The 13334-nt window shown below is 35.9% G+C and overlaps 1 protein-coding gene across 3 annotated transcripts in view; it reads right to left on the reverse strand.

The window, feature by feature from the left end:
- The window catches only part of TPR (translocated promoter region, nuclear basket protein), a 68548-nt gene that overhangs the window by 40564 nt on the left and 14650 nt on the right, over nt 1–13334 (reverse strand). For all 3 annotated transcript variants that reach the window (XM_057540605.1, XM_057540549.1, XM_007166973.2), the window contains exons 8-19: nt 11596–11688; nt 11076–11156; nt 10908–10995; nt 10041–10181; nt 9185–9276; nt 8553–8750; nt 5640–5747; nt 4056–4282; nt 3229–3392; nt 2643–2776; nt 2406–2554; nt 1222–1384 (exon numbers count right to left, since the gene is read on the reverse strand). In XM_057540605.1, coding sequence (XP_057396588.1) covers nt 1222–1384; nt 2406–2554; nt 2643–2776; nt 3229–3392; nt 4056–4282; nt 5640–5747; nt 8553–8750; nt 9185–9276; nt 10041–10181; nt 10908–10995; nt 11076–11156; nt 11596–11688 — 1638 coding nt within the window. The remainder of the gene's footprint in view (nt 1–1221; nt 1385–2405; nt 2555–2642; nt 2777–3228; nt 3393–4055; nt 4283–5639; nt 5748–8552; nt 8751–9184; nt 9277–10040; nt 10182–10907; nt 10996–11075; nt 11157–11595; nt 11689–13334) is intronic.

Below are 13334 nucleotides of genomic sequence, written 5' to 3' on the forward strand. Positions count from 1 at the left end.
TTCTTCATTACTACATATTTCTTAATGTTAGAAACTAACAGTAGAGACTACATCTCTTCACTATATAAGGAAATACAACTCTTAGTTTCACGTATTGAAATATGAAGCAAATATTGGAAATACGAATGGATCAAAGGAAAAAAATCTTGCAATTACCACAAACACTTACACTATCTTTGCTCTAACAAATCAGACTTTAAAACAAACAATAAAAAAATCTAAAATGCCAGAGCGTAAGAGGCAAAACTGAAAAATTGTGCTATAGTCATACCTGCATACTATTAAATTATGCAAGTTTTGGAATCTAAGCTTGGTTTCTAAGTATCTGTTTGAAAGTGCTGACTGATCTATTTAAACTTTTTTTCCCCATAAAGAGTACACTCTGAGTTTCAGGGGATATAGGAGGGTTCGCTGAAAATCAATATCCTCAAATATTCATATTTTCAGGATGAGTCAAAAACTATCAATCATAAAGCTTACTCCATCAGTTTGGAAAAGTGCTGCTGTCTAGTCTCCACAAAGGAGTGGGTACAAGACAAAAATGAAAGAATATAGCCAACAGAATTAGAAAAGCTAGGTTTTAAGTCCCAACCAACCCATCTCTCATGATGGTCCCAAAACAGGCAAACTACTTAGCTTCTGAGTCTGTTTCTCGATAGGCCAAATGGGGGACAACCGTACCTAGTTCATAAGTAATGATTAAAATGCTGTGAGAGACAACTTTATAAAAAGTAAAACATTGTACGAAAATTTATCTTCAAAGAATTTAGAATTTAGTTGACAGTACTGTCAATTTCTGATTGACATTTATATTCATCATTCATTTCATCAATTATATTTCATTCATTGAAATTCAGAAATTCAATGCTACTGAAATTTTTATATTGTCCTTTATTAGAAATAAGAATGGATAAAATATTCACCCACTGCCTTTGTTGTAACTAGAGCAACAGTGACTTACAAATTTATTTTGAAATGGAAAATCTGTAAGACAATCTTAGTCCAGACAAACAAACTTCTTTCCCTCTCCAGTTTTATTAGAAACAATCACCCAACTGATCTGATGGACAAGTGGATGCCTGGAAACTATTTGATAAGGCCATGTAATTCACAAACCTCAATTATCTACATTACACCAACCAGTAAAAGCAAAGTAATAATTAAAAAACAAGTGTCAAATGCAACTTATAACGCAAGTGAGATGCCGGAAATTGGTCTCACTTCTGCAACAGCTAGCTTTTCATTAGCTCCTCTCAAATCTTGTGTCATTGTGTTGATGATCTGTTCCTGCTTTTGAGTTGCTGCAGTGAGTTTCTGATTTCTCTCATGCAGGGATGTTATTTCTCGACGATATCCTTCAACATTATCTTGTAGCATTTCATAACTTATATGAAAAAAAAAAAATTCCATAAGCAACTGAAGTACTATATCCTAGCTTAGTTCCTTGATTTTCACAAGAACTTAATTTTACATGATTAATAATATGAAAACAGCAGCTTGTGTAATAATGTAAAAATCTTCATTCTTTTTTCTAAATTCCACATTTAGCAGTCAAATTCAAATTCTAATTAAGCACAGTATTTCATGCTGAATTAATTTTTTAATCTTACTCATTTACAAGTATTTTAATCATATTCAAAATAATGCCATATAATGTTGATACACGAGACACCCACCACAATACAGTATGCAATTTAAGATATTCACTCATGGTTAGTGATGGATTTTTGCCAATCCTTTTTTTTCTCTCTAAAATTCTTCATGTTATTTTCTTATGTGCTTGAAAGCTTAGAAAATGGCTGGCTAGAGCTATCAACATAGGAAAAAAAAAGGTGCTTTTACTGGGATATCAAACTGTTGGAATGTACAGAGACAACTGCTTGTCACATACTTACAAAAACAGTTTGACCATGTACTATACAAAGAAATAAGTTTTTTCCTAACTTGATAAATTAACAAGTATTCAATGGCTCTGATAATAACTATGGAATGAAATTTACCATTATTCCTTTGTAAGTGACCAAGAAAGTGAATTTTCCCAAATTAACTCTCTAGAGCCTGCTTCTCTTCTACCTAGACTAGAAAAGGCTGAATGAAATTTGCTCACAGTTCTCTTATCCTCCTTACTTAAAGTAATTAAGTCCTATGGAAACAGTATCTTCTTTAATCTCAGGAAGGAAAAATAGCAACATTCCTTACATGAACTTCAACTTAACTAAATAACTACCTGGACTCCTTAGCAATATCCAGGATAATCATTAACCAAAAATAAAAAATGAACCCCTGTACATCTCATCCTGGGAATCCACCAAAAAAAGTAACACTATCGCAAATTAACACTTGAATTTGATTCAACTGAAAACTAAGTATACCGTTTAGACTTAATTTTTGAAAAGAAAATTTACCGTTTAGAAGCAAAATCTAGCTGGGTAGAAATTTTGGTATTTTGTGATCGCAAATCTGTGACTTGCTCCTGAAGTTTCTCAAGCTGCTCATTCTGCATTTTTTCATTATCTGCCTTTTCTTTTCTGTAGTTCTCAAAAATTTCCTGCAACTAAATATTGGAGAAATTATTAGAAGATGATAGTCCATGTTCTCAAAAAACCTGACCCAAGATAAAGCTGTAAAGGTGGGGTCTTTACCTGTTTAAGGGCAGCCTTGGCTTCTATAGCCTCTGCTGACTCAATTACAGGTACTGGAGTAGGAGTGGAAACAGCCTGTGATGTACTTGAACGTTTTGGAGTTGACATAAGAGAACTATCATCTAAGCTTGAAGCTTCAGAAATGTAAAAAGAATGATGTAACATTTCTTCACAAAATACGTCATTACCAAAAATCAACAGGTCGACTCATTTAAATGAAATCATAAGATTACAGAAATTATGAAACAAAGAACCTACTAAACAACTTATTAAAGTTATTTATGACTTCTAGTTAAATAAAGGTAATTTTTGCAGATTAAATGTTAAACCATAACCAGAATAAACACTGTAATTCATTGCCTCTCAGATGCATATTTTTCAACAATTATCAGCATTTTTCTTACCTAAAATAATGTATTTTAGAATTGATGATGTGTTATGATCACTCATATGTGGTAGTCAAATTTGAAGTTATCACTATTAAAGTAGATACTAGTTATATTGCAAAATCCATTCCCTAATATACATTTCAGAAATATTTCCCAAAAATACTTGGAAATTTTTAAGATAACGCATAAGAACCTGCCTTGTAAAGGAATGGTAACTCCTGTTGTCTGTGACAACAAAATACGGTACATATCACGCTGACGAACTATGGAATCGACAAGCTGCATTTGATGTCGCCGTGATTCACGGAGTTGTTCCACTTCAACGAGGGCGCTCTCAAGTTTGAGGTGAATCTCAGTTATTCTGCAGGAAAAGAAATCAGTCTATTTCACAGGACTGAGATTGAGAGGCACTTATAATTTCTATTGCAAATTGACTAAGCATTTAATCGCCTATCGTTAAGCACAGTATTTTCATCTCTCTTATCCTTTCTTTCTTCTGCTATTTTAAGAATCACTTTTAAAACCCCCACCATATAGGACACAGACACTCACCAACGTCATCTGAAAAATTTGTTTGCAAAAATTAAACCAATTCCACTGAGTCCAAACTCCAGTCTTCTTGCTTTCATAGCCATTCTTCCTCCTCTAGTTCCAAAACCATTTTTTCAAAAAAAATTCTTTACTGTAATTCCTTAAATATCTTCTCCATGAAGCCTGGCCTGTTCCCTAAAATCTAGGCTGGGTCTCATACCCTATGCTCCCATGGATAGGTTTATCTATTACAGCACTAATCACACTGAACTAAAATTATCTATTTATTGATCTTATTATCTATCTTATCTATTATCAGTCTCATCCACAAACTGAGGTCCCTGAGAGTAGAATTTTTTTTTTTTGGTATTGTTGCTCAGTTGTTTTTTTTTTTCTCCTAAATCACTATATTCCCAATATCCAGCACTGTTAGGGGCACATAAAAGGTTTCAATAAATGTTTGCTGAATAAACCAAAGTAGTCTATTGCTTACTTGGATGAAGTTGCTTCTTGTTCTTCTCTTTCTCTGGTTTCCCCAAGTTCCCGAAGGGCCACTAAGAGACGTTGATTTTGCTGTTGAAGCTCTTCAATGTTTCTGTAAGATACTAGGTGCTGTGATATTACTTCAGATGAACTACTTATATCAGCAGAGCTTACTTCCTCATCACGGATTACATGGTTACCCCTCGCTTCTTCAAGTTCCATCAGAAGCACTCTAATCTAAAAAAGGGTTTTAATATGTTATCAAATAGTATTGGCTTTGATTCTGGAAATGTTTAGAAGAAAAGTAAAAATTTTCAAATGACAATGTTACTTTATCAACACTGTCAACTTAGTATTAAATTATCTTGAAAAACAAAACATCAAGCTTATCATTTTAGATATTAAGGCCTAAATAAAGAAAATCGAAAAAATTTATTTTTCATTTCTATGGACATACATAATGAAAACTACTATTTTTTAAAAAACAGATTCCAAAAGCATGGTTCCATTTTTCTAAAACAACGACCAAATAAAACACACAGAAATATATACCCATTTTGTGTGTGTGTGTGTGTGTGTGTGTGTGTGTGTGTGTATGCTTGCACTTGCATGCTTATGTATGTATTATGTGGTGGGGCAGAAGAGGAGCATGGAAAATAGATGTTAATTTCATTCATGTGAAATTTTGATCTATGTTTGTGTGTATGTGTGTATACCCACACAAAAATTAGGGTAAAATATATGAACAAAACAGACCTACATTTCCAAACCTGTTCAGTTAAAAAAAAAAAAGTGGTAGGGTAATGCATTTATAGATGCACATACAAAATGCATGATTTTATTTTAGTAAAAACAAAGAATGTTTATATATGTTTACATAAGCTCCTGTGTATCTGTACGTGTAAGAAGGCGTGAAAGAATAACACCATTCTTTTTTTTTTTTTTTTTTTTTTTAAAGGATTTTCTTATTTATTTATTTATTTATTTATTTATTTATTTTTGGCTGTGTTGGGTCTTCGGTTCGTGCGAGGGCTTTCTCCAGTTGCGGCAAGCGGGGGCCACTCTTCATCGCGGTGCGGGGACCGCTCTTCATCGCGGTGCGCGGGCCTTTCTCTATCGCGGCCCCTCCCGTCACGGGGCACAGGCTCCAGACGCGCAGGCTCAGCAATTGTGGCTCACGGGCCCAGCTGCTCCGTGGCATGTGGGATCTTCCCAGACCAGGGCTCGAACCCGTGTCCCCTGCATTAGCAGGCAGATTCTCAACCACTGCGCCACCAGGGAAGCCCATAACACCATTCTGTTAACACTGGGACTTGGGCAGGGGGAAGAAAACTTTTATTTATCTTTGAGTTACACTTCATTTATTACAACCAGTACCTTCGATTTGAAAATTTATCAAACACGTAAAGAAAAGAAAAGGGGGAGCAGCTACGGGAAAACAATGACTAGGCTGCAATCCTGCTAGAGTGGTTTTCTTAGTTGATGAGAATTTCATATGTGCTAGTTCTATCTCACATACCTGCAAACAGATTCAAACACTACTAGGCAGTCAGTTCAGGGAAAAAATATAGGAAAAGAAACAAAAAATTCTTACCTGTTGTGAAAGATCTTTTATTTGTACTTCCATTCTTTGATTGTCTCTTTCAAGCACAGATGAATGTTTATTGGCTTTATCTGTGTCCTCCTGCAATCGCTGAATCTCCTTTAAAATGAAAAGTCAAATGAAGATTCTGTATTTCCTTCTAAGATCTATATAAATAGCAGTTACACAAACAACAAAAATATACAGTGCTCAAATACCACAGTAATCAACTTATATATAAAAAATATTCTATATAATGTACTAGCCTCTAAAGAGAAATTTCTTAAAAATATGAATACATGTATTTCTTAATATCTCAAATATTGCTCATTATAACGTTCATCACTGTATGATAACGATGAGGAATTCCCAAGTTAACTGTGAACTACAATGTTACAGCCACAGCAAATTCATAGTGTATTATCAAATGATATCAGAGAAATACTCTCAAAAAGCTTCGTTACTAAGACAAAAACAAAAGGACTGCATTACAACGATAATCATTATTATACTATCTGGAAATAAATGTTAAAAGTAAGAAATGTTGGGTAAGATGCATAAAAGACTTGGTTCTATAAAAAATGCATCAGGAATTAATTCTAAAGAAGCAGCAGCCAATGTCACAAGGCTGTTAAAAAAAGGAAAGAAATTACAGCATATTGCAGTGCTCTGTAAAGTTTAGCATCACAATATCATTAGGGATTTAGGGGCACAGTTTTTTTTTTTTTTTTTTTTTAATGAATTTGTTTATTTTTTTTGGCTGTGTTGGGTCTTCGTTTCTGTGCGAGAGCCTTCTCTAGTTGTGGCGAGCGGGGGCCACTCTTCATCGCGGTGCGCGGGCCTCTCACTATCGCGGCCTCTCTTGTTGCGGAGCACAGGCTCCAGACGCGCAGGCTCAGTAGTTGTGGCTCACGGGCCTAGCTGCTCCGCGGCATGTGGGATCTTCCCAGACCAGGGCTCGAACCCGTGTCCCCTGCATTGGCAGGCAGATTCTCAACCACTGTGCCACCAGGGAAGCCCCAGGGGCACAGTTTTAAGGAGCTTGATGTAAGCACAAAATATCTTTGAAATCTTATGTTTTATCTCAAATTCATACAAACTTTGCTTCTTTTTTTTTTTTTTTTTAGAAATTCACGTTCTTTTTTTTTTTTTTTTTTTTAATTTATTTATGACTGTGTTGAGTCTTCGTTTCTGTGCGAGGGCTTTCTCTAGTTGCGGCAAGTGGGGACCACTCTTCATCGCGGTGCGCGGGCCTCTCACCATCGCGGCCTCTCTTGTTGCGGAGCACAGGCTCCAGACGCGTAGGCTCAGTAATTGTGGCTCACGGGCCCAGTCGCTCTGCTGCATGTGGGATCCTCCCAGACCAGGGCTCGAACCCGTGTCCCCTGCACTGGCAGGCAGACTCCCAACCACTGCGCCACCAGGGAAGCCCCAAACTTTGCTTCTTAATGTATTGTTTTCACTTAATAATGTTTTACACACTATTCCAGTGAAAGATGGCTCATATTTTTCCTGGTGTTTAAAGTACCTCTGAGCACAGTGCCTCAGGGAACATGGATAAACCAATTTCAGTTGACAAAATGAAGCAGGCAAATATTCATGAAAGATGGTAACAACACAAATCTACTGAGTTCAAACTGGGATAAATTAAGATGCCAAGGAAGGAAGTAATTTGGTTATAAAACTCTAAGAATCTAACAAATAAGCACCACAGAATCTAGACTGGACATAATGTATGTTATGGACAGAAGATTCAACTATGAAAAACATACAGAAATTATCTTTAAAGTCTTTGGCAGTTATGAAAAAAGTCTGTATTTATTACTGTACCTGTACGTTAGTGATGAATTAACAAATAGGTTTTTCCCACAATGAACAGCTGCTATTATCTGATTTTTAAGCCCCTCTACTTCACTACCTGATTCAGACAATAAGCTCCAGGCAAAATGCTCACTCTCAACAGTGAGAAAGTCAAGTAGATCCAAAGGACCTCTTTTTAAACCACATCAAAGGGGCAGGGGTGCGTCTAAAACCCAATATCCTGTCAAGGCAAGACTGCTAGACATCATTTGATGCAGGAGAAAGAGACCATTAGACACAATACACCCTGATTTAAACTGATATCTAAATTGTAATAACAACAGCAATAAAAGTTTAAGTTGAATTAAGGATACAATTTATTTATACAATATATTTATACTCTCCAAAAAAAAAAGGAAAAAGAAATTTATCAGTTTAGCTACAAGTTGATTTAACTGATTTTCCCCAATAAAACTTGCTTAATAAATCTTGAAGATTTCTCAGTAATAATAGTTGTATCCGAAAAACAACATTATCAACATATAAATACTCTTTTTAAACCATTATCTATTAAAAAGGACTCTTAAGAGGTAAAGAATATTTACAAGCTTCCTTGGTACTTCTAATACGCAAAGGAACAGTAACAAAATAATGTATATAAAGATTTGCCAAACTGTGAAACGATATTTAAAAAAAGGAATTCTTTTCAATGGTAAGTCAAACAATATCATTTCTAGACAGAATATCAGAATTGCCTGACAAAAAATGACTATTGCTAAATTTAGAAAGGTTCTATTAACAAAGAGAGATTGTTATTTTAATCTGAAGAGTAGCCCAGGGACATCTGGCTATTTATCATCCACTAGAGAACCCTACAGAAATCATCCCAAATGTCTTAAAAAATGCTAAAGGTTTTCAGTGTTAGCTGAATAAAGATAAAACATTTTGCAATTACAGATGTTTAATAATGTAATGACAAGTTTTAAAATATATAATTCCCTATCACTGAAAAAGTGGTTAGCCTTTTAACTTAAATTCTTTAATTCTAAGAAAGAACTACCCTATCTAGTAAATGATTTCTCATATGTATTTTTTCTACAATTAAAGTTTAGGAATGGAACCAACCTTCATAGCTTGTTCAAGCTTAACAGATAAACTTGCCACAGCTTTCTGTGCACGTTCATACTCCTCACGTTGGCGTTTCAAAATTGGTGCTTTGGCTTCAACTTCTTTCACTATTTCATCTAGATACTTATTAATTCTTTTGTTCTCTAGTTTCTCCAAAAGCAGCTGATCCTGAGTTTCCACATAAGCATTATACAGCTGAAAGAAGAAGAGGGGTCATTTCAAATCTAAGCATAACAGATATATACAGTCTGTCTAGCTTCTTTATAAACATTCATTAGCAATTACACAAGATGGAAATGTTTACTGTATGTTACACAGAACCAGGAACCAAGAAAGCCTTTCCTGGGGACTTCCCTGGTGGCACAGTGGTTAGGACTCCACACTCCCAATACAGGGGGCCCAGATTCGATCCCTGGTCAGGGGACCAAGAGTTTGCATGCCACAACTAAGGAGCCCATGAGGCACAACTAAAAACAAACAAACAAACAAACAAAAAAAGTAAGAAAGCCTTTCCTAAAATGATCCGTTAATCTAGGCAACTTTAAGAATAATTTTTCTGGGGCATAAGTGTCAGAGAGATGTGAACACCTTTGCTGAAGGAAAATAACAAGATTTAATACCATTTTTACCTCAGTTAGCTTCATGCCAGGTTTCACTATCTTAGCTACGGCTGCTGCAGTAGGAGACATGGCTGCAAGCTCTTCTTCAGACAAGATGGCCCCTGTGCCAACACACAGAAATCGAGTATATTTTTGTAAAATTTCAAAGTAAAGCCACTAATATTTCTTACAAGTAAAAGTGATACCTACTGTACATTACATATAAGTTCCTATGAAGACTATAAAATATGACAAGTAGTCATGTAACACAATTCTAAAAATCATGCAGTAATTATAGTTAAAACTAATTCTGGAAATTGACACACAATTATGTGTGATCAAATGGTACTTACACCTGACAGTACAATAAAGATACAGATAAAAGGGCTTCCCTGGTGGCGCAGTGGTTGAGAATCTGCCTGCTAATGCAGGGGACACGGGTTCGAGCCCTGGTCTGGGAAGATCCCACATGCCGCGGAGCAGCTGGGCCCGTGAGCCACGGCTACTGAGCTTGCGCGTCTGGAGCCTGTGCCCCGCAACGGGAGGGGCCGCGATAGTGAAAGGCCCGCGCACTGCGATGAAGAGCGGTCCCCGCACCGCAATGAAGAGTGGCCCCCGCTTGCCGCAACTGGAGAAAGCCCTCGCACGAACCGAAGACCCAACACAGCCAAAAATAAAATAAATAAATAAATAAAGTAGCTTAAAAAAAAAAAAAAAAAAGATACAGATAAAGTAATGCTGAACTAAAAATAAATAAATTGTAATGCTATAACTTAATGAGTTTCCTACATCACAACATGACAAACACTATTAGTGAAGTTAAGTGAGGACTATGTAGGGAAGTTCTAGTATTTCAAACCTTTAATAAGCATCTATTAATCCATACCTTTACGTTTTGTGGCAGAAAGCAGGTCATTTGCATTCTCTAATTCCTTCTCTAATTTCCCTATTTTCTCAAGCATTTCTTTTTCCATTTGATCTTTAGATTCCTCTACTTCTAGAAGATGATCTTGTATTGCTTTATTGGCTAAAAACATTTTTAGAGACAGAATAATCAAGCACATAATTAAAATCTTTGAGTTACAGAATGTAACAGAATAGTCAGCAGACAATATTAAATTCTACAGAGGCTGTGGTTGACAGTTATTACCCACTGGAAGCTCTTGATGTACGTATAATTCCTGAGGTGTCCTGGCCTAGTGAATCTATTTCTCCTTTTGATGTCCCTTTTATAAGAGGGGAAAATAGGGGAACTCAAATTATAAAAAAGTGGCCCTAAGTGTCTCTTTGGTTTTAATCTGATCTTAGATGTCTAGAACATAGGAAATGCCTGGAAAAGATCATACATAAATAACTTACATTAAAAAAAAGCAGGAATATATGAAATCATAGACTTTAAAATACATTATAACTTAAAAAGGCTTATTTATGGATTAAGCGAGTACCGAAACTATAAACCTATATGTATTTATCAAAGGAAATGCTTCAAAAATGGAAGAAAAATTTCCTATTACAAATCAGAATATATAAGGTTATCAAATGAAAGAAACAGAAATATATTAGCTACTTATATTTTCAAATATTTGCTGAAAATAGAATTTAAAATTTCTTGACCTAAGGATCTTTCTTCTACATCCAATTTTGTCCCTAATAAGGTATCTGACCTCTAAATCCAAAAATCTACAGAAGGGTAAAGAAAACAGTACCTTCTCTCTAAATACAAAATAATCTTCCCATAATTGGAAAGTCTTACCTTCTCCAGCTTCCTTCAAAAGTTTGTGTAATTCATCCACTGCTCGGGTCAGTTCATTGCTCTTTGCCTCTGAATCATCAGCAGCACTCTGAAATTTAATCTTAAAAAAGTTACCCAACATCCAATAATGCAACATTAGGACACTACAACATATGGTATGGTACCTACCTTGTAAAGGTTAGAGAGTTTTATGTGAGCATTTAATTCATTGTGGAATTTCTCTTCCATACTGGCCTGCTGTTCCTTGGCCTGAGGGGGAAAAAAAAAAGCCAACACTAAAAACCCAATTACAACAGTCTGATTTGAACTGAATTTAGAATGCTTATCAAATGCCAAGATAAAAAATTCAGTTTTGAAAGTAAAGAGATGAAGATTAAAGCACTAAAATTAACATCAGTTGTCATTATAGAGATAAGTTATCTTAAGGATAAAATGTTAATGATATTTTTATCTTAAAGTAGAATATTTAAATGTCATTAAAATTAACCATACTCATTTTTAGACAGTACCTTGGATATAGTATGTAACTGATTCTAGCAATTTTAGCCTAGTTACATCATATGAAAGTGCCCTGGCCATTTTGTGGTGCCAGGAATGGTTCAAAACATGAAATCATTTTATAAATCAATAGCTTCCTAACTGTTATAATATTTTTGTAAAAGAGACATTTTAAACTGGTCAACTACACCTCTTTCAGTTTCGTCAACAGATCCTCTACATGCTTTTGAAGATTCTCATTTGATGTTTTCAAGCCATTCATCTGTTCTTCCATTCTAGAAACCTAGAAACAAAAAAGTAGAGTTGGGTGGGGGGAAGGATGTTGTATTAACTGAAATTAATTTGGTATAACGTTTAGCTGCCAAGTACCAGGCCTGAGTGAGCCAGAGCCCCCTAATCAGCTGCTACTTTAACCCTGTCCTGTCTGGGTGGGGAACAGACGCCCTCAGGCGACCTACATGCAGAGGCGGGTCCAAATCCAAAGCTGAACCCCAGGAGCTGTGCGAACAAAGAAGAGAAAGGGAAATTTCTCCCAGCAGCCTCAGGAGCAGCAGATTAAATCTCCACAGTCAACTTGATGTACCCTGTATCTGTGGAATACCTGAATAGACAATGAATCATCCCAAAATTGAGGCAGTGGACTTTGGGAGTAATTGTAGACTTGGGGTTTGATTTCTGCATCTAATTTGTTTCTGGTTTTATGTTTATCTTAGTTTAGTATTTAGAGCTTATTATCATTGGTAGATTTGTTTACTGATTTGGTTGCTCTCTCCCTTTTTTTTTAAAAAAAAATATGTGTATTTTTTCCCTTTTTCTCTTTTTGTGAGTGTGTGTGTATGCTTCTTTTGTGATTCTGTTTGTATAGCTTTGCATTTACCAGTTATCCTAGGGTTCTGTCTATTTTCTTTCTTTTTTTTTTGTATAGTTTTTAGCACTTGTTATCATTGGTGGAATTGTTTATTGGTTTTGTTGCTCTCTTCTTTCTTTATTTTTTTATTTTTAATATTTTTTTATTATTTATTTTAATAACTTTACTTAATTTAATTAATTAATTAAAATTTCTTTCTTTCTTCCTTTCTTTTTTTTCTCCCTTTTCTTCTGAGCTGTGTGGATGATAGGGTCTTGGTGCTCCGGCCGGGTGTCAGGCGTGAGCCTCTGAGGTGGGAGAACCGAGTTCAGGACGTTGGTCCACCAGAGACCTCCCAGCCCCACGTAATATCAAACGGTGAAAGCTCTCCCAGAGATCCATCTCAATGCTAAGACCCAGCTCCACTCAACAACCAGCAAGCTCCAGTGCTGGACACCCCATGCCAAACAACTAGTAAGAGAGAAACACAACCCCATCCATTAGCAGAGAGGCTGCCTAAAATCATAATAAGCTCACAGACACCCCAAAACATACCACCAGACACGGTCCTGCCCACCAGAAAGACAAGATCCAGCCTCATCCACCAGAACACAGACACCAGTCCACTCCACCAGGAAGCCCACACAACCTACAGAACCAACATTACACACTAGGGGCAGACACCAAAAACAACAGGAATTACAAACCTGCAGCCTGCGAAAAGGATACCACAAACACAGTAAGTTAAGCAAAATGAGGACACAGAAAACACAGGGTAGATGAAGGAGCAAGGTAAAAACCCACCAGACCAAACAAATGAAGAGGAAATAGGCAGTCTACCTGAAAACGAATTCAGAGTAATGATAGTAAAGATGATCCAAAATCTTCAAAATAGAATGGAGAAAATACAAGAAATGTTTCACAAGGACCAAGAAGAACTAAAGAGAAAACAATAATGAACAACACAATAAATGAAATTTAAAATTCTCTGTAAGGAATCAATAGCAGAATAACTGAGGCAAAAGTATGGATAAGTGACCTGGAAGATAAAATAGTGGAAATAACTACCACAGAGCAGAAAA

Source organism: Balaenoptera acutorostrata, chromosome 1 (assembly GCF_949987535.1).
Source record: "Balaenoptera acutorostrata chromosome 1, mBalAcu1.1, whole genome shotgun sequence".
Classification (NCBI taxonomy): Eukaryota; Metazoa; Chordata; class Mammalia; order Artiodactyla; family Balaenopteridae; genus Balaenoptera; species Balaenoptera acutorostrata.